The sequence below is a fragment of the Dunckerocampus dactyliophorus genome, chromosome 10 (assembly GCF_027744805.1).
Source record: "Dunckerocampus dactyliophorus isolate RoL2022-P2 chromosome 10, RoL_Ddac_1.1, whole genome shotgun sequence".
Lineage (NCBI taxonomy): Eukaryota > Metazoa > Chordata > Actinopteri > Syngnathiformes > Syngnathidae > Dunckerocampus > Dunckerocampus dactyliophorus.
This window is the reverse complement of record NC_072828.1, coordinates 20382348-20403831: the sequence shown is the minus strand read 5'-3', so window position 1 is coordinate 20403831 and position 21484 is coordinate 20382348. Positions and strand designations below refer to the sequence as shown.

The 21484-nt window shown below is 39.5% G+C and overlaps 1 protein-coding gene across 2 annotated transcripts in view; it reads left to right on the top strand.

Annotated features, from left to right (window-relative positions):
* Window positions 1-18421, top strand: part of LOC129188993 (contactin-associated protein-like 4) — an 84986-nt gene extending 66565 nt beyond the window's left edge. For both annotated transcript variants that reach the window (XM_054790190.1, XM_054790189.1), the window contains exons 16-24: window positions 1425-1595; window positions 4235-4453; window positions 5143-5382; window positions 6912-7136; window positions 9045-9178; window positions 9379-9466; window positions 13866-14081; window positions 17292-17363; window positions 17623-18421. In XM_054790190.1, coding sequence (XP_054646165.1) covers window positions 1425-1595; window positions 4235-4453; window positions 5143-5382; window positions 6912-7136; window positions 9045-9178; window positions 9379-9466; window positions 13866-14081; window positions 17292-17363; window positions 17623-17816 — 1559 coding nt within the window. In that variant the 3' untranslated portion in view covers window positions 17817-18421. The remainder of the gene's footprint in view (window positions 1-1424; window positions 1596-4234; window positions 4454-5142; window positions 5383-6911; window positions 7137-9044; window positions 9179-9378; window positions 9467-13865; window positions 14082-17291; window positions 17364-17622) is intronic.
* The last annotated feature ends 3063 nt before the right edge of the window (window positions 18422-21484 follow it).

Sequence of the window (21484 nt, the reverse complement as noted above, 5' to 3'; positions counted from 1 at the left end):
TTTGAGAAGCGAAACGCTTAACTTAAGAGACGCCAGCAACAAGCCGGAGCTACTTTCTCCACAACAAAAACCGACCAGAACTCGGCTCATGGGACGAAGTGGGGGAAACGTCAGTGTTGATGCAGTACACTACTGATGGGTATGTCACACAACTTCATGTCAAAAAATCCTAACTATCCCTTTAGCACCAACAGATAAGCAGACACACTTTTGGCAGCTACTCATACTACGTGGAAAGCTAAACAACAACCTATATAACATTAAACACATAACATGAACAACTATTTACAAAGCAGTGCCACAAAGCATGCTACGAAGCAAGAACAAGAAGAAACATAGTAACATTAATTACCTCAGATTGCAGATTCCTTTATTCATGCATTAAAACAGGGGTGTCCAAAGTGCGGCCCGGGGGCCATTTGCGGCCCACGGCTGTGATTTTATCGGCCCGCAGCACAGTCTAAAAATGGAATTTAACAAGGAAACTTAAGAATAAAAAACCAAGACAATGGGGAAATCAATCAAAAGTCAAAATATTTAGAAAATAGTTGTAATCTACCAAGGAAAAAAGTCATAATTTCACAAGAATAAAGTTACAGCATGAGAAAAATGTCATTTTAGTAGCATGAAGTTGAAATATTAAAGAAAAAAGTTTTTTTTTAAGTCAAAAACATAAATAAAGTTGTAATTTTTGAAAACTTAGGTTGGGGGGGAAATTTATAACATGGGGATAAAGTCAAAATATTAGGAGAAGAAAATTGAAATATTTTGAAAATTATCCCAAAAAAATCAAGAGCGGAAATTTCACCAGAGTAAAGTCAAAATATTAAGAGACTAAAATAATTTTAGTAACAATGTATGTAATATAAAGAGAAAATTTACAAGAGGAAAGCTGAAATTAAATAGTTGGAAAAAAAAACGAAACAGCAGAAATGGAAAAAAACAGCTTTAATTTTACGGGAATAACGTCAAAATATTAAGAAAAAATTTCATAATCGAATGAAGAACAAAAGTTGCATTTTTAAAAGAATAAACTTCATTTTTAGTAACATTTCACCTATATTACAAAGGTGAAATGCATTTTTTTCCTTGAGCTACATGTAGCTTCTTAGCATATATCTAGTATGTGTTGGTTTACAAAATATCAGCGTGGCCCTTGCATCCTTTCATTTTTCAGTATGTGGCCCTCGCTGGAAGAAGTTTGGACACCCCTGCATTAAGGAGTCAGCTATTGAGCTAAAAAATGAACTCTGTTGCTAATCCAGCACCTACAGAGGCACATGAACAGTCTCTCACATCAATTGGTTGCTGCAAAGCATTAACAATGCTGAGCGGTTTAGTTGACTTTAATGTGCTGGCTCATATGCATAATACCAAATTGTCCCTGTGATGAAATGTACTTATCGTGCCCTTTTGGATTTCAGAAGGTTTCTGGAATGCTGCCCTGTTTGATAAAGAGACATCCTACCTTCACTTCCCCACCTTTCATGGAGAGCTGAATGCAGACATCTTCTTCCTCTTTAAAACATCATCCTCCTCCGGGGTCTTCCTGGAAAATCTGGGCATCAAAGATTTTATACGTATTGAACTGAGCTGTAAGTGAGCTCTCCAATATTGTAATAGGGCGAATATGTTCATCTTGTCTTCGTATTGAATATGTTCATTTTTTTATGTTCAGACACAACATACTGTAAAGAAGGTTTGTCTGAATGTAAGAAATTGAACATATAACATTTTAATGTTTTAGGTTCAGATTTTAAAGGGAAAGGTTTATCTCTCGTTTTTACCTCTGTGCCTTTGTCTCTGTTTTTCTCTCACTCAAAATACAGCAGAGCATGTCTCCTATTTGGCTTTGCACATTTAGCAGTTGGTTAAGTGGTTCAATATCAATATTACTGCTGTTTACTTTATTCAGACCACACAACACTTTCCTCTGGGCCTTTATGTCCATTGATTGCTTTCAAATTCCCACAACATTATAGTTTCTTTCCATTGTCAGCATCATCCATGAGCGGGGGTGTGTTGTTTTCAAACAAAGGTCACCACTCTGCTGACCAACTCTCTACATATGGATGCTTGCAGTCTGCTTGTTTGATGATTGATGTGGATTGATTTGGTTAACCTTTTTTTTTTATGACGGGTGACATTGTTAAACCAATGCATCGTGGTTTGTGCCGCTGTGGAGTGAAATACGCATTTAAAATGTAAACTTACATTACCTGCAGGTTGCTTGTTTTCTTTCACTGTGTTTAAGCGAGGGTGACGGCTGCTCTGGAAGGAAAATTGGCACAGCATATTCACATACATGTAAAAACAGCATCCGGAGTAAATGGGGGTTAGCCAGATCGTGCTCAAGGATGCTTGCAGGCTGGAGGAGCCGGAGATCAAATCAACAATCTTCCCGTTTCCAGCCGACAGCCACTCTATCACAATGAGCTGTTTTGCTCCCACTGTGTCAGAATGGCGATATAATGTCAGCATATTCACACTGACAATTTCAAGTCGAGTGCTGTTTCGGATGTTAAAAGTATTTGTCATCTTTAATAATAATAACCTTTATAATGACTGTAATAATAATTAATAATAATAATCAAAATGAGACTATAGTTATTTAGTAGACTGTACATAAGAAATTCATTCATTTACCAAATGCTGAAAATGATGAAATACTAATACAAATTCTAAGTGGGTCTTATATGAATCTCACCAATAAGTTGTTAAATTTGCATATGACTGTAATAAGTCAAAGACACATGTAATTTATTTCAATGACTTTTAAAAAAAGGACATTTTTCAATATAAAAGCAGACATCCCCAAACTGAGTAAAACCTGAGCATTTTAGGTTCATCACAGGTGTATCTACCTCCCAGCCAAGCTTGCACAGCTGCGCCGACGAAGGTAATTGACATGATTGATGTCACATACCTATGTTGTCAGAATGGAAAGTTGGCTGCACTGGCACAGATTAGCGCCTGGAGCTGCAGTCTGCTAGAATCCTCTTACAGCTGGTCCTGCCAATAGACGGGGAGAAGTCACTTCACACCCGAGATGATGGGATGCCAAATGCTGTTCTGATTGAAACAATGGTTGAAAACATATGATAGTCTTTTTTTATTATTATTATTATTTATACATGATAGCATTTGTGGGGGATCCAAAAATATTTGAATGAATTACATACAAATTTGCGGATGCATTCTCTAAATATTGTGGTTCTTTTCGCAAAACTTGTGGTCTTTAGTGTAGAGAGAACACGTCAGGTCATTAGTAGAAATGTAATGGTTATGCTTTGCTATTCCATTGTTAAACCAGCCAACAGCCATTCTTTTTTCTTGACAACCACCACTCACCTGATATGTCCCCCCTTTCAGCCTATTCAATATAAATCCGCTTGGTGGTGTGAATTACCGTATTTTCTAGAGTGTAAGTTGCTCTAGTAAGTTGCTCTTAATGTATAAGTCACCTAACACTGGACCGTAAGTCGCTTTCATTTAGAAATTTATTTCACAAAATAGAAGACCGAGAACAAGGCAAGATATTTAACCACACTATATCACACACAACAACAGGCTGAATAGTTGTCCAGTATGTTAACGTAACACATTAACTTTTATTCAGCTACACAATTGCATAAAGAACATACCAAGGAGGCTGAATAGGCTAAAATAACATAACAAGCCAGCAAGTCCAACAAGTAAGCCAGTTCACCAAGCTCCCAATCTCATTCCACATCACTGAATCCATGAATTCTTCATCCTCCGTGTTGCTATCCTAGAGTGCCCTCTCACAACTGACAATTGTTATGTTCACTCGTTGGTGAGAGTGGCGGTCAATATGAATTAACATTTAAAAACATACACTGATATATAAAAACTAAATTAAATATAGATGTATAATTCATACGTGACTAAGTCGCAAAACCAGCCAAATTAAGAAAAAAAAGCCTGGAAAATACAGTAAATGTAATGTAGAGTCTCAAACTTGCCTGACATGCATGGTTTCAGGATGTGGGAGTAGCTGGAGAAAACCCACGCAAGCACGGAGAGAACATGCCATAAAATGGTTGTTGAAATGTGAGAGATGTACTCACTTTTGTGAGATAGTGTACTTTGATCGTACGTATTTGTGTTCAATCTAATCATTGAGCTCAAACTAGAGTTTGAGTCACTCCATGTCTGTTAGTAATATGATCATCTTTATTATTCTACCCAATCTGACTACATAACTCTGCAGCCCCATTTGAAGTCCTCTTCTCTTTTGATGTGGGCAATGGACCACTGGAGGTCAGAGTGACAACAAGTGTCCCTCTCAATAACAACCGGTGGCACAGCGTCCGAGCCGAGCGAAACGTAAAAGAGGCATCGCTCCATGTTGATGACTTCCCTGCAGCCACGCAGGAGGCTCCGTCTGATGGCCAAATTCATTTGCAGCTAAACAGCCAGCTGTTCATAGGTGAGATGCAAGTGCGGATTTATTACCTCTGCCAATGAGGTTATCCTTTCTCAGCGGTTTATTTGTCATGTCTGTCTTGACGAGATGAAAAGTCAAAACTTGACTGTGGGTTAACATTTGGCACCATCGTCTTTATAACTCCACTCGAGAATCTCAGCTCCCTTTTAAAACAAATATAAAGGTTAAGATTCCATACCTGAACCTGACAGTAGGTTATTACAGGCCCTTGTTTTGCACGAACAATGACCATGATGAGCACTCTACTGATTGCCATTGTAGTTGGTGATTATATCCATTGTGTGTTTATTCAGTAAGCTATCACATATGCTGCCCTTCTCTGGATTTTGTGCTTAGGTTGTTTTGCATGATTGATGGGCAGCATAGTGCTAATTAAGGTGTATAGTTTTACAGATATTCACCCTTTTGGAACTCTACAATTGAGATGACTTCATTTTGGTTGTTTTGTTGCAATAATGCTGGGTTGTTGAATGTGAGGTTGTACAGCCTTTATTGTTTAGAGAAAAGGCTCACTTTGTGAAAAGGATGTAGTATGTGAAACCTTAATGGTCAGCCCAATCCTTGGCGTTGTAACAAACAATGTGTTCTTCTGATAAGGCCTGCAGCAGCACAGAAATAATTCAAGGTGTAGCTACAAGAGTTACTACTTTTTGCTTTATTTCCTTTTTTAGGAGGCACAGCATCCAGACAAAAGGGCTTTCTGGGTTGTATTCGCTCCCTGCAACTAAACGGCGTTACTCTCAATCTGGAGGAGAGGGCAAGGATCACCCCAGGCGTCCAACCTGGATGCCCAGGCCACTGCAGCAGCTACGAGTTCCTCTGTCAAAACCAGGGTCGGTGTGTGGAGAGACACAGTGGTTTCTCCTGTGACTGTAGTCAGTCATCCTACACTGGAGCTTTCTGCCATGAAGGTACGGATATTCAGACACGCACCTGACAATTCCTGCAGGCTCGTCATAATTAGTTATTCATGTTTCACGCAAGAATTTATTGTAGCTGTAGAACGTGGTCTGAATTTACAGTTCATTAAAGTATGCCTCATCAGACAGCGCATCAACATGTTTCCGTTGGCAGATACGTAATTGTCATCTTCATTTTTTCACACCCTGGGATGAATAGACAAAATTATTGCTAGGAATGTTAAACTTAAAGAAAACCAACCAAGATAAGGCACGTTGACAACTGTAATTGTGTTGAAGTCACATTTTAGTCTTAGTGATGAATTCATGTTGAATTTATCTCTGCCGTGTAACTGAAAAACCAGAAGGGAAATTACAGAAACAGTCATAATTATTCCTTTTTGGCTGAGAGATTAAGGTTAAAGCAGCACCAAAAACTATTATTAAAGGTCCCCCCATGCATCAATGAAAGGAGATTTGATTGATCCTTCAGTCAGCATATATTCGACTGACACTGACGTTCTGTCCTGTTCACTTCCAACACACCATCATGAACACTCCGTCGAGAGGTTAAGCATAAGGATTACATTAATGGACACTCATGCACTCATTGCAAGTGGCCTAAACGAATTCGAAAGAAACAATTGCAAAACGAGAGAATTGCTCCATAGGTTGTGTGTTATAATTTGTAGAATGAGGAAATCTGTGTCTTTTTACTGCCATCAGTTTATGAGTAATGTTTCAATTGTCATGTTTTCATAACTAAATAATGAGTTTCTCGCTGTTGAGTTGTGTCAGAAAAGATCCAGGACTGGTGTCACAAAATATATATTTCAAATCTGAACGACATGTTTTGCCCTTCAAAGTAATTCCCCTGGAATCTAAGGCACTTTCCCAGCCTTCTCTCCCAAGTCTTCATGCACTCATGGAAGAATTCCGCCGGGATCCTCTGCAGCGGCATTGTCACAGCCATCTTGATGTCGTCCACGTCCGTCTTCAAAACGGGTTCCCTTGAGCTTGAGAAAGAGGAAAAACATCACAGTAGAGAGGAGAGAGGTTGCTCCAGCATGGCGATGTACTTCTCAGCCAAGAACTGCCAGATGCTCAGGGCATTGTGAGCAGCAGCGTTATCAAGGTGAAGCAGCCACGAGTTGTCCAGCCAAAACTCTCACGCACTGAACGAAGCGAACAGTGCAGGGTCTCTTTGTGGATGTGCTGATCGTCTGGCCCTGTGGCAAGAACTGGCAGTGGACTACGCCCCCCACATCAAAGAATGTGACCAACATAATCAGTCCTGGAACTTTCCTGACACACGTTGGGCATCATTTAAGTTGACAATAAACCATGAGGCATACTACTGAATTACATTCCTTACCTTAAAAATGTGTTTCCCCTTTTTCTAAGTACTTTTGCTGTCAACAATCGCCTTGTGAAACAAAGCAATTACTTTATTTGATTATAAAATCCTTGAACATATCGTAGCTACAACTGTCTGACAAGTTAATATATGGAGACCGAGCTGAAATTCGTATCTATTTCAGAGATTTCAGCCACCTTTATGTCAACAACATCCATAAGATATACCCTCATGGAGCCCTATGAGCTGAGCCCAAACCATAGCTCCTCGCCTTCATCTATCATCTCTGATATGACGTTAAGAGGAGAAAACATCACCCTAAAATTCAGGACCAGACAGACTCCTGCTCTGCTGCTATACATCGACTCGTTCTACCGAGAATACTTCGCCCTGCTCATCAGCAAACATGGTAAGAGCACTTGTTACAGTCCAGACAAAATACACATCTTAATCAGTGGTGGTGGGGAAGGGGAAGACTCATTTGTTTTCACCGAATTTCATGTTGTCATCTTACAAACAATTGGAGATGTATCAGTCTCCCTGTTTCAGCACGACTGCGCCCCAGTGCAAAAACTAAGGTGTGCATGGTGTGGAAGAAATGGACAGCCCTGACCTCTGCAACATTTTACTTTATTTTATTTAACCTTTATTTAACCAGATAAATCCCATTGAGATCAAAATTTCATTTACAAGGGTGACCTGGCCAAGAGGTCAACAGCACACGTCATAACAAATACAGAAATAAAAATCAAGAAAGTTGAAGACAATAAATTACAACCACATAAATAATTAAAAACAGAAGCATAGCATAGCTCATTAAACTTTAAACACCTTTACAATGAACTCAAACAGAGAGAGTTATCTAGGCCCTCTCATCCAACATCAGTGACCTCTTCTCTTGCAAATATTCCTTTGTATGAATGGACGAAAATCCACACAGATGCACTCCAAACTCCCGTAGAAAGTGTTCCCAATTGAATAAACGCAAATTACTATTTGAGTGAACAAAACCCTTATTAAAATTCTACTTAGAAGAAAAGAAGTACAGTACATGTGATTTTAAATTCAAAATCAAGCTGTCAGGAAGCTGAACTCTGCCCACTACATCACTTTGTGCCCTGCCCCTGGACAGTAAACCACCCACTCAACAAAAACTACCTCTGTTGTTATTTGCATAAAGAGTGCACTGCCTAGTTTTTAGTTTTTGGTCCGGATGATGATTATTGTTATTCTGTAAAAGGAGGGCATTGCCCAACAGTGTTTCGCCCCGCAACACCTAGCATTTCCATGCCTTGCTCAAGGGCAAAAAAAGCAGTCTTAGACCTTCAACCCTCTGGTGCCAAATCCAAACCACTCACAGTGAACGTTTTTTTTTTTTTTTAATTAAACATGCATCATCTTAAATATTTCAAATAAGTTATTAGACTCATTAAGGTGGCTTTATTGTTTTATTTATAAGGTGATCTTGAGTACAGTTTTCCCTCTTTTATTGCAGGGGATAGGTTCCCAAAATAGCCTGCAGTAAGTGATATCGGCCACATAGCCAGCTTTATTTTTTTTTACAATTATTATTTATCTTTTAAGGTTGTAAAACCGCTCACTATACACTTTATACACTTTTCTCAGACAGGCATTAACGTTTTCTCACATTTCTGTTTAAATACTCTCAAAGCTCGAATTTCGTTTGAATTTTAATGATCAACCCTACTAGGTTGGACACAAGAAATTAAGTGACTCACGCGATTTTCACTCCTCCGACCATGCCTCTTCATCCTGGCACTATTTTACGGTAGCGTTTTTTATCGTTGATAAAACATATTGCTCCTGTCATCCTAATTTCCCCGTATTTTCGTATTTGCCCTACAGCCGGTTAGTTTATTCTTCTTCTTTTATTGTTTATTGGCGGTTAGCAAGCAGATCACACGGCTAGCTAGTGATGACCAAGCGGCTTGAAAGAGATTGATTGACAATAGTCCACAGCTAATCAGGACGCAGAAGACAATGGGCAGTGCAGACAGAAGAGAGGGAAGACAGAGACACACAGCAACTTCCTACTAAAGCACAGAACTACATCACTCAACTTCCCACAATGCAATTCTTCTTAAAGAGCCAGGCTCGGCCTTTAAAAAATCCGTGAAACAGCGAGTCCGCGAAAGGTGACCCACGATGGAGCGAGGGAACACATACAAGTCATCAAAAGTTAAAATAAAACCAATAAACAGTCCCATTGTTGTATATGAATACTAGATACAGTTTCTTCTTTGTGAGTTTGCATTGTTGAGTAAGAACATGTTACATTACATGATTTTTGCATTAGGTGAACTGGAGTTGAGGTACAAGTTGCACAGCAGCAGGGATGCAGAGGTGTTTGGAAGCAATGTCATGAACTTGGCAGATGGACGCCTGCACACAGTGGCCATTAAGAGGCGAGCAGAATACGTCTCTATTCAGGTACATGTCCTCACATCGGTTCCCATGAACGTGTGAAGCAAATAACAACCCCACGATATTGTCTTGTGACCCTTTACTCATTTTAGTATTTCTGCTGTTATGCACGACAAAGCATTTGAAAGTCTTTTTCTTTCGAACCAAGGGATTTTTTAAAGCATATTCAGCATGTCAATGTTCTTTAATGAGAGATAATCTTCCAGATTGACAAGAATGACAGAGAGAGCTTCATCTTGACAACGGATGAAGAATTCAACAGCATCAAATGGATTAATTTGGGAAGAGTACTCGGTAAGTGAGGCACACTCGTGCACTTTCAGTCAACTAACAAGATGTTTTGCATGTCGTTTTAATGTGCTTTGCTGCTTGTTATTGTCAGTGGCGGCTCTAGCTTTAAGCTTCTCTGTGCGAGACCCCCTACACAGACCCCCTACACAGATCAACAATATGCCATCACTGATTGACAAGACACAAATACACTTTTCTGGCGGGGGCGCCGTGCTGCCCTGTGCGCTGGTACATAATGCACATGCCAGAAACTGCCACTGGCTTTTGTATTCACAGCTGTGGAGCTTTTGACATTCAAATGCCCACACAGAGAGCACTTTGCTTTGAAAATGACATAAGAAAACAAAGAAATCACTGTGGCCACCCCCTTTCCATAAGGCATTTATATACAGTATGTCCATTTATTTTGGCATTAAAAGCATTTTCATGACATGAGGGTGACAGACATGAACATGGGAATGGTAGCATTTTTGTTTTTCTCACTAATGCAAAAGTTATTCGTACACTGTATATTTGAGACCTTTTATCTGTTTTCTTAGTGTTGAGCTTCAGTGTCTTTATCCGTCATGTCTGCCTACCAGGGGGCGTCAATCTGCCATTGCCATAATAACCTTAGAAAAGGTCCTTCACTTTGTATGGTAATGAGGAATGATTGAAAAGAGCAAATTACTTTGAAGATTGGAGTCAGCACCCTGCTTTTCAACATAATGACCTATAAGCCTTTGCTGATGTAGGGGGTCGGACTGAATCATGATGCCAGGTGGTACAGGTGGTGTCAGTCTGGAAGAGTGAGCATCTGATTCCCAAGACATTGTGTTCTGTCTACATCGGAAAGAATCATGTGTTGTCACTCCCTAGTGATTTTGTTTTCGATTATACAGGCTGGGATATTGAGCTAAAGGTCCTTTAAAAGTGATTATCAATTTATTTGAACAAGGAATTGGACATGATCAGGAACCAATGGCTGTTAGGTTTCCTGGGGAAGAGCTGAGGCAGGCTGGTCCAAGACAGTAGGCGATTGGACCGTAATGTAACCAGTAGCTGGAAGAGCTTGCATTGTGCAAAGGACAATGTGGCAGGGGCTGAGTAAATTGTTGGGGTATCTATGCTTGGCAGGCAGGGGATAATTGTGTATGTGGAGGAAAGGTGGAGGTGGTTGAGCCGATTAGGCTGGAGTGGCAAGCAGCTAAAGTAAAGTGCACTTGCACTGGTAAATGCTTTAAAAATAACCAAAGCTGACTTAGTTTAAGATCCTAGATTTGATTCAAGCTCTTGATTACAGTCCAGTGAGGATACCACCCTTTTGTCTATGTCACGGTTGAGGACCTCTTTGCTCCCAGGCAGGCATTTAAAACATTTTTGGTTCTTGATAATATTGTGCTGTGATAGCAACCTCTACTTGTAGATTTCAGTCGTAGCATCAAGTATTGAAGAGTGAGGTAAGTGAGAATAATAGGAGTGCAGCGATTACAATTTTCTGGCCCATCATCAATCTTCAAAAAGCCTGACCTACTGATACCGATTTTGGCCAATTTTGTACAGATTTTTTTATTTTTTATAACTGACACCATACACCTTCAATGTTTAGCATTGTGATGTGTATCCTGCTAAAGCTAATGCTAATTCGACATGATGTAGTGATTCATGGTAGCTCAATGGAGCTTATGTGCTTAAAGGAGATGATGCTTTCCCGGTGGATGTTGTTTTGTTGAAAAACATTGACTAGCCATGAAGGAATGCAAACTTGTTGTTTTAAACTGCACATTCCTCGAAGTAGCTTCGCTCTTTTCGCTGCTCATAAGCGCTAACAGCAGGCCGCTGTTACAATTGGATTGTAATGTAAATGTTTCGAGTTAGCGCAAGTTGCAGGGGGATGGTTTTGAGTGTGACGCCATACCAAAGAGAGCCGAGCTGGTTGTATATGTGTGTGTTTGTGTGTATGTATGTGAGGATTGTACCTGCTGTAAAGTTGTCAATAAAGTGCAAGTATACAGCTATCACCATCCACTCTTTATGGTAAGTAATGGACGAGAGTGAAACAGCCGCTGCCTGACTTTTTGTCCCGCTAGCTTTAGCTTACATTGCCAGCTGTGGTGATTTCATAAATGGCAAATGAGGTTTGCTGTATTGAATGTTTTGTTTGCGGGCCCACCACAACTTATTCCACCTTACATAAATTAGAAACTGCGATCCTTTGGTCTTTTTCTTTTACACATGGGTGAGTTTACATGGGTCTACACATGGGTGCGACAAATGACCACGATTGACAAAACTCATTGCCAACACATAGAAAACCCTGCACATGGGAGGTGATGAGCGGCTGTGACCAAAGACACCAGTTCGCTCACACCCAAAGCGAATTATGAGATTCCCACGGGTTTTGATTGGCTATCAAATTTGGAGGGAATTTTGAGGTAACAAAGTAGTAGTATCTCTCTATTCTTTTTAAGAAATGTCAAATAGCTCCAAGAAATCTGACACAACAAGTGTTATTTTTTCCTCCATGTTTACCTGTGACAGAGTACTGACTAGCATCCTGTACGCTCATTGGTCCGTCAATGAAACACCCGCTCATCCTGCTGGTCCTCGTCTGGGCGACAGCAATGTAAAGTCATTTTTTAACTTTCCGGGATCGCATCGCAAACCAGCGTGTGCACGACGACATGCACAAGCACAAAATTTAACATGCACACATTTTGCGTGTCTCTTGGCAGGACGGAGACTCAAGATAATCTCCCTGTCGCACAGGTTGTATTGAAAATGAATGGACTAGAGGCGACGTTGCGTCCCGTGTGTAGAGCCCATTACTGTGTAATACTGCCAGATTGACAACATGGCCGTGCTCAGAGTGACTGTTGTTTACCCGTGCAGATCAGTGAATAAGATTGGTTTCATGTGTCAGGGTCGGCCAATCGCTGATACCCCAAATTAAAGGAAGGCGTGCACACCTAGATAATAATAATGGAAGAGTTACAGATAAATATTATTAATTGTACTGTATCTCATTGTTGCAATATAATCCTAAAAAAAAACCTGAAAAAGTTGCTAAAATATCATGTAATTATTTCAGTATTATAGAATATCAGCGAGCACTCTATAAAGGTTTAAATAAATCCCCATTTACAACAGATAAAATGAAGTTTGACTTTGGTACAACCGTGCTTCACATTGGTGTCATGCTGTTCAATAATGTGCACTGTCCCAAATGAAATAAATACACTAAAATATATGTGCTCTGGGTGAGGTGACCTAGAGCACTTTTTTTTCCTATCAAAAAATCATATTATGTATATTATCAACGGTTGATAATATGGAGTTTTTGGTGGTGTTTTAAGAAAACAAAAAAAAGCAGGTACTATTTTAGGATGATTAGTTTTTACCCAGCCTTCCATGTGTCAACAGACTCAGACAGTCATATCAAAGTCAGAGCAGCAGAGAGACAGTAGGTATACTATAACTTCCTGTCAGGGCTGCCCTCCATCGGGTTAATTAATGAACTAGGAAAGGAGAAGCAGAGGTTCTCACAGGAAGAGGCACAGGTGGCACCAAAAGCCGGAAGCTGAGTGTATTCTTTACAATATCTTATATAATGTCTCATCAGGCTGCAAGTAAGAGTACTTCCATAGTTGAGTATGTGACAAAAAGTACTTCTGGCTTTAAAGTAAAACAAATATTGATACTTTCTTTCCTGGAAAGTTAAGATGGTTTCTTTTTTTGTTGTGTTTTCTGATTCTGGTTGCTCATCCTTTATTTTTTTTTATAGGTAGATTAGCTACCCTAGACTAGGTAGTTTTATTTACCTAATCATAAATCATAAATGGCCAAGCGCTTTTCCTTCTCAGTGGAAATGCATCTAATGCCTAACTGAAGTGAAAATACCTTCTCAGGCATTTGACAAAAGTCTTAAAAGTTAGACGACTACTAATGTGTTTGAGTTTCAACAATGCTATTACCAAAATACAGAGCATATAATTTGCAAAAACACTGATTCATACAGTATAACTTCATTGCATTGATTATACCTGTCAACATTTGCATTATAAAAAAAAGGGAAATGTTCTGGAAAAATTAGGGAAACTAAGGGCAATCCCCACCCTCCACCCCCCAACACAATAAAAAATCAGCGGGGTGAGGTGGGGAGGTTCTGCTGATGCCGATATTGACCAAGCGTTGCCGAGAGGACCGGAGGCTGTGCTACTCTGGCAAAACCGTAGAAGATTTTTTTTTTTATGAAGGTTTACAAGCACAAAAAATAAAGGAAACTAAAAAGGGCAAAATATGGTAGTTTCTTGTTGAAAAGGGGAGGCTTGACAGGTCTGGCATTGACCCGTCTTCAGCAACAAGTCAGTGTGGATAAATCTTTTATCTCCCTGTCTGTGTTTATTTGTGTGTGTGTCTTTAGAGGCTGATGTGGCTGACATGGAGCTGGCAAGGCTGGCCTCCCTTGGCTTCACCGGTTGTCTGTCAGCAGTTGACTTTAACTCCATCAGTCCTCTGAAAGCAGCTCTTCTCCAGCCTGACAGTCATGTGACTGTCACTGGTCCACTGACACAGTCCAGCTGTGGCTCTCCCTTCTCTGATAATCCACAATCATCAGAAACAACACATTCTTTATCCGGTACGGTAAACGTATGGAGCTCTCATATTGTATTTTATTTTATTTTTTTCTGTTTGATTTTCCTTTCCTGTAGTGGGAATGTGTCTACTATGTCGTATTTCCGAATGGGCTCACTTTTTTGATCATTTTATTTTTGGTGTGACAGTCCTGTGGAGCTTTTTCGCACCCAAAGACACCTGGATAATGTGACAACCAAAGTCAAACCAATCCACTGAATGGACACGTTATGAGGCATAAATACTACAAAACAATATAATAGCCCCATGACACCGCTGGGTGCTCATTTTGATCGTGATAATTGCGCAGATCTTGTGGAAAAGCAACTATAAAGTTTCCCATAAACCTTCCGCATTTTACAATTTGCAACGGGTCGCAACTTTGCTCATCTTTATTTGCTCAATCCGTGCTACTTGTATTCTCTGAAGCATCGGGGTCTCCTTTAATAGTGCAATTTGCTTTGTAAGCTCTTTTTCTGTTTTTTATTGAGTTGATGTATTGATTGGACCGCAAAGGGATTGTTTGACCATCATCTTGTATTCCATGTAGCCTGCCATGCACCTTAGGTCTGATCTACTAAGATGCCAAATGAGCGCTAAACTGCATGAACAAACAAAAAAAAATTGCATGTACTATTAGTGGGTGTGTTGTGGGTGGTCCGCTTCGATTACTTTCAACATTTTTAACAGGTGCAAAAGTGGTGCCGACAGTGTGTGGTACCGGCTGTCACCATGGAGAGTTTGGGAGAACAGTGTGGCAATGAACAAAAAATTAGGTCTGAAGCGATCGTTCTCTTTGTTTAGGATGCAAATAAACACATCGGTGAACTCCAGCAGAGACATTGCATCATTGTAATTTGTGTACTTTGTCATTTAAGATCAAAGATGGCACTGGTGGTGTTGAAACATCATACAGAAGAGAGGTGGCGGACCTCATAGCTTGGTGTCGTGATAACAATCTCCTTCTCAATACAGATAAGACTAAAGAGATGATCATCGACCCAAGAACAAGGGAAAAGGAGCCGCATAGACCCCTGTTTATTGATGAGACTGAGGTAGAGAAGGTGAAAACCTTCAAGTTCCTTGGCACACACATCAGCGAGGACCTCACCTGGTCTCACAACACCCAACAAATTATGAAGAAGTCCCAAAGGAGACTGTACTTCCTGAGAAGACTGAGGAAATTTGGCATGCCCACCACAATCCTGAGTTGCTTCTACAGATGCACTATGGAAAGTGTCCTTACCGCCTCCATCACTGTTTGGTACGGTAACTGTACAACACGTGATAGGAAGGCACTCCAGCGGGTGATCAAGACCTCACAGAACATTGTTGGGGCAGAACACACAACCTCATCAAGGACAGCACACATCCACAACACTCATTATTCACACTCCTACCGTCAGGCAGACGCTACAGGAGTTTGAAGTCCAGGACCACAAGGCTGGCAAACAGCTTTTACCCACAGGCCATCAGGCTCCTCAACGAAGCACTCGCACACGCCGCACGCAACACACGCACACACTCATAGCACTTTATTTATTTATTTATTTATTTGTATTATTTACTTGTATTAATGTCTCTTCTGTTGTTGTTGCTTAATTTATTGGTATATATGTTTATGTGTTTATGTTTCTTATGTTCTTATTCTTTCATTTGTTTTCTTTCTTTTCTTGGGAGAATGAACAGAATAAGATTTTCATTGCATAGTATAACTGCTGTTTTACTATGCACATGACAATAAAACTCTCTTGAATCTTGAATCTTGAATTTAATATACATGTTTTACACTATGAACTTTAAACAATGAAATTTATATTTTGTTAAGTTATGATATCCATGTCAAAATTGTACTATAGCTGCATAGCCAGGTAAAAGCCACGCTAAAATTCACACTATTGTACACAAACAGACATTGACGCACGGCTCGTTACTAACTACGATGGTGCGCTGGAAAGATCCAGACGCAAGAAAATGTTTCTTTTCATGGCATCGCTCTTTTTTGTGACTGTCACTAAATCAGCCCCTCCAGCAGCTCAAAAATGGCTTTGCTGAATAGACGATATATCTCAACTATTTTTTATTTCTGACAGTCCAAATATGTTGATAAGCGCACAGAAGATTCTGTCTCTCCGTTGTCTGTCGTTGCACATACTGTATGACTCCTCCTCGCCGCAATGACGGCGGCCGTGCGTAACGCCATGCCAGTTTGCGCCTGCCTTCCAAACGTGCTAAAAATACACAAAAAACACAGACCGCAAACAGGTTCAGGGTTGATAAATCCAATTGCGGGTGCAAAGTTATTGACATTTGCATCTCCTCCTCTGAGTATTTTGTGCATTCTGATAATTTGCATATATTCTGCATATTCATGAAGGCAAACACTTAAAGTGCAATTTTGTTCATTTGACTTACACAATCCTAGATCAGCTTTGCGCACGCTATCAAGTTTGCATGTGTTTTTATGTACACAAACCTTAGTAGATCAGGCTCTTTGACTGACTGGATTATGTCTTATTTGTAGATTACTATTGCACCGTTGGCTCTTTCTCCAATTGTGAAACATCACAATTCATCGCACATTACAGTAGTTCTGTTTGAATGCTAACACACACCTTGTAAGCACACGCATACACATGATAAAATGAACATGTTCATTTTTACCATCAGATTTCTGCTTGCTAACAATTATAGAACTATTTGTAGGTGGTCAGGTTTGAAATATAACACGCAATCACACAATACAGTCAACATCACACTATGCTAAGAGGTATTCATAAGCGGAAAATCCCCAGTGGGACCAGGATGGATCGGCACAGGATGCATTTCCATGGTAACGTCAAGCCAAATGGAGATATCAAAGAATCCCCCCTTCTTCTTCTGGAGGCAGAGATTACAGTACAACTATCTTTGGTAGCAGGAAAAGCTCAGACATTTTGGAAGAAACCATGAGATGACAAGATGTCTCCCATATTGGGGGCGGCCACTCCAGTGTCTTTTTGCATCAACCACACTGTAAAATAAAGCTAAGACAGTGAACATGATAAGTTGTTTTGGGGGTTTTTTGAACAATGATTTTGCAGTTGTATCTCACTGGAAAAATACAATCATGCAGTATGTGTATATACGGTCACATCATTGTTTTTTTCAGTATTTAACTTTTTCCTGCTCTATCTTCTCTATCTCTATCTCTATCTTTTTACATTGTTTCCAGACCCACCTGCTTCCCTGGATCCAGGTCAACCTTTAGTCAATACCATGAGGAGTGACTCAGCTCTAATTGGAGGTACTCAACCAGGACACAAAGATCACAACTTTCAACAATTGAGATGAGATATACACAAGACATATTTTCAAGAATCCCGCAGGGAACGATTCAACTTTACTATAACTTTACTCTGAACATCATTGCAAATTATACTTTTAAGAATTGGAATAAGATAACAAATTTAATAGTTGAGATTTGATGGCTCTTGATAATGATCTGGCCGGCTGGTGCTTGTGAGGCTACTAATGTTATATAAACTTCATGCTTGTGTTTTTAGGGGTTATAGCACTGGTGGTTTTCGTCACTATATCTGTGTTGGCCATCATCACCAGAATCACCTGCAGCAGACGTGAGACGTATCGAAACCCAGACATAAAAGCAGCACAGCCTGACGTCACTGATGTCCACTTAAGTCATGAGCCTAATGACCAGAGTGCAGGTAATGCAAACCAAAAGGAGTTTTTCATATAGTCACAATCGTTGAGCTGACAGGACCAAGTGGCCCAGTACTGTACTAGTCAATACAAGTCAGTAAGCTGAGAGCCATGAATCTTTGATCTGTATTTGCTCCTGTTGTTTTGTAAATATTGTATGCTTTGCACAAACTGGGAAAAGTCCTAAGAAGTCAATTAAAATGGATTTCAAGCTGTCAGTGTGGATCTTTATAAAATATCAATGAAGTTATTGTGTGCAGTCTGTACAATACACTTGTCAACATGAGTCCTTCAAATGCTTATCATTAGCACCTCCAAATTTAATTTGCTGACTATGAGTATTCAACAACAACTGCCATTGTACCACAAGGGGTAAAAGTCTTCAAGTAAATGCTTGACTGATGTGTGTCTTCATGACACCAAACTTTAGCTTATCAAACTAAGTTTGTGACTGACATTGTGTCAGGACAGGTGCTACTTTCACAAATGTGACAATGAGCTGCAGTAGAGTATTATAATACTGACTGCTTTAAGAGAATTGGCTTTATGATTGTGCTGGAGTACTACGATGTTGTATTACCTCGGCTGATATGTTATTCATCTACATGTTGTTTGGTTTGTCTATTTTTTTGGGGATTGTTTTTTTCCTGACAAGTATGCATTGTTTCATATTATGTTCTTAATAAATTTGTTTGGAAAATGTAAACAGTCCCTTTTGTGAAAAAGTCTAAACTCTCACAGATCAAGTGCCTTGGTTCTCTGTTTCCCTTAGATGATATTTCAAGTGAAGAAATATGAGGTTATGCAGTAAAACCTTTGTTTTTGCACATTTTGGAGTGGCCTTTTATTGTGGCCAGCCTAACATATACCTGTGCAATAATCATGCTGTCTAATCAGCATCTTGATATCCCACACCTGTGAGTAGGATGGGTTATCGCTAACAGATTTAGACAGTTGTATGAACAATATTTGAGAAAAATAGGCCTTTTGCGTACATAGAAAAGATTTTAGGTCTTTCTGTTCAGCTCATGAAAGATGGGAGCGAAAACAACCTGATGTTGTGTTTATATATTTGTTGCGTGTATTTACATAAACAGTTAATATGTGGAAAAATTTGAGAAAATGTTGCACATTTTACTTTGACCTGACTATTAGTTGCACTATGTGGGCATACGTAAATATTCTGGCAAGACTAAATTAAAACTAGGACTAAAAATTGACCACTTTAAAACATATATGACTTAATTGTTCATTAACATTAACTTTGATTGTTAAAACTTCTAAATAAACACACATTTCTGTTAAAAGAGATATACTCATAGTGTTTAGTTTGAACAAAACCGCTCGTAAGGTAAAAAAAATCAACTGAATGATGTGAACAAAAGAAAATCCTTCCAGGCTGTTGGTGAATGACAGGTCTCTCATCCACCAACAGCAAAACAGAAAACTAGACGTCACATGGCAGAAACAACCCAGCAAACAGTCCCAAATGTTGAAGGAGAGCTGGCCAGACGTGTGACAATGGTGCCAAGTGAAATGGAATTATCTGGCATGTAAGTGTTGTCTTCCCTTGGCATGTACAGTATCTCACAGGAGTGAGTACAAACATTTTTATAAAAGTGTATTTTATATCAATAGACAATACTAGCAAAGTGATTTAGAGTTGTCAGTATCATTTTCAGAATATGCCAAGGGCCAATAAACAACAAGCTGTGCACTTTGGACACCTTGCTTCATACAAACTAAGCCATGAGAGCTGAAAAGAAGCCGATTTAATCAAACTTTCTCTCCCTTAGGCTCTCCTGCTCTTCTGCTTCAGCCCCACTGATCAATCAAAATGTGAAACCCGAGTAAATTAGTTCTGTAAATCTATTCCCAGTGTAACACAGAAGTAACAATATCCCGTCGACTAACAATCAACAGACAATGTATTTGCTCCACCCACATGCGCAAGTTTATAATACCAAAACAGCTCTCACAAATAGACACCTTACTTCTAATAAACGAGTGGTACGCTTGTCAATTCAGTAAATAAATGCCTGCAGCCACTATTTCAAGTCACATGACAATCAAAACGCACGTGTCTACTTGATATTGCTCAAAAACAAAATACAAAGCTTTGGCTGAGTGGCGAGCATGTTGGCCACACAAGTCGTGAGATCTGGGTTCAAATCTCCGCTTGAGTTTGCATGTTCTCCCCGTGCGTGCATGGGTTTTCTCTGGGTGCTCCGGTTTCCTCCTACATTCCACAAAAGTGGTTTTCTTATAGGAAATCAACCATTCACAACAATGGACAATTTTTAGAGTGTCCAATTAACCTAACATGCTTATTTGTGGAATGTGGAAGCCACATACACAGAGACTACTCACTCCACACAGAGATGTTCCAACAAAGACTTGAACCCAGATCGCCTGATTGTAGGGCCGACATGCTAACCATTCGGCCACCGTACAGCCAAATTTTGATCTTATTTTGTTACTTGCAGACGTGCGCTGTGAGCTATTCAACAAACAAGAAACCCGTTCAAATTGTAAGGCTGGGACTTCTTTTTAGTTTTTTTAAAGTGTGATTGTGTCCAAAATGTGATTAATTTCAGAAAACCTATCGCCATAAACACCATCTGAAATCGTTTTTGGCTTGTTCTGCACATAAATTTGCTAGTTTTTAGATGTATAAACTAGATAAAAAGAAAATGTAATATTTTCTTGAACAAAGTTTGACACATTTAGCTTGCATTTAATGAAAAAGACTTTAACACAAGATGATTAAGATTGTATGGCTCGATTTAATGTCATTAAAATGGAATATAATCTATGGTACGCTCAAGGAAATTTGCAGTGCAGTCTTCACATTGGTCCCAAATCAGCAAATCTTTAGATACAACATATTTTGTGTGTGTGAGTCCATTCTCACATTAAGAAAGTTGGGTCACCGGTTTTACTTTTAGTTTAAGACAGCAATTATCTGTTGCTGACGAATAATCCAAATTAAGTTTTTAGCTTTTAAAAAATAACAAATTTCCGGCACAACATATTTTCAAAAGAACTGCTTGGATATACTTTCTTAATATATGATTATTTTTCTCATGTGAAAAGTGCTAGACAAGATATTTTTTTTTTCTTTTAAGGAAAAAAAATGTTGCTTAACATGGGAGTTTTTTACTTTTTTTTTTTACACACTAATGTGTGCTGTCCCCTTAATGACCCCCCCCCCCCCTTTTGCATATGTACTGTATGACTTTCAGTCTCTTATTTAATTGTTGATCATGTTCTTATTTAAACACTCGATACAGAACTTTTCAAAAACAGCACATGCACACGTGCGTCACGTTCCTTTATGAATCACAGTGCACGGAGCTGGTATTGCGCGTGCTGCTCAAATGAATGAGCTTCTCCACTGAAGGGAACATTTACTGTGACCATCAGAGACACATTACTCACATAACTCCGCCAATTCCCTAGTCGAATAAAAGCCAAGTGGAATATTAAAAATATGCTTTTGCATCGCACAGGCGGTTGGTGCACATGCACATAATACGGGCACATTATGCAAATGACTTTGTCATCAGGTTTCGGCTCTGTGTGTGTGAGGATAGTTTTTAAAAATGTTGCTTGCTTTCAGCATGAGAGTCAATTTGGAAAGAAGGCCTGCTATCATCTACCTGCAGTGCTTCCATAAACAAGAACCAGTGTTTCATGTTTCTT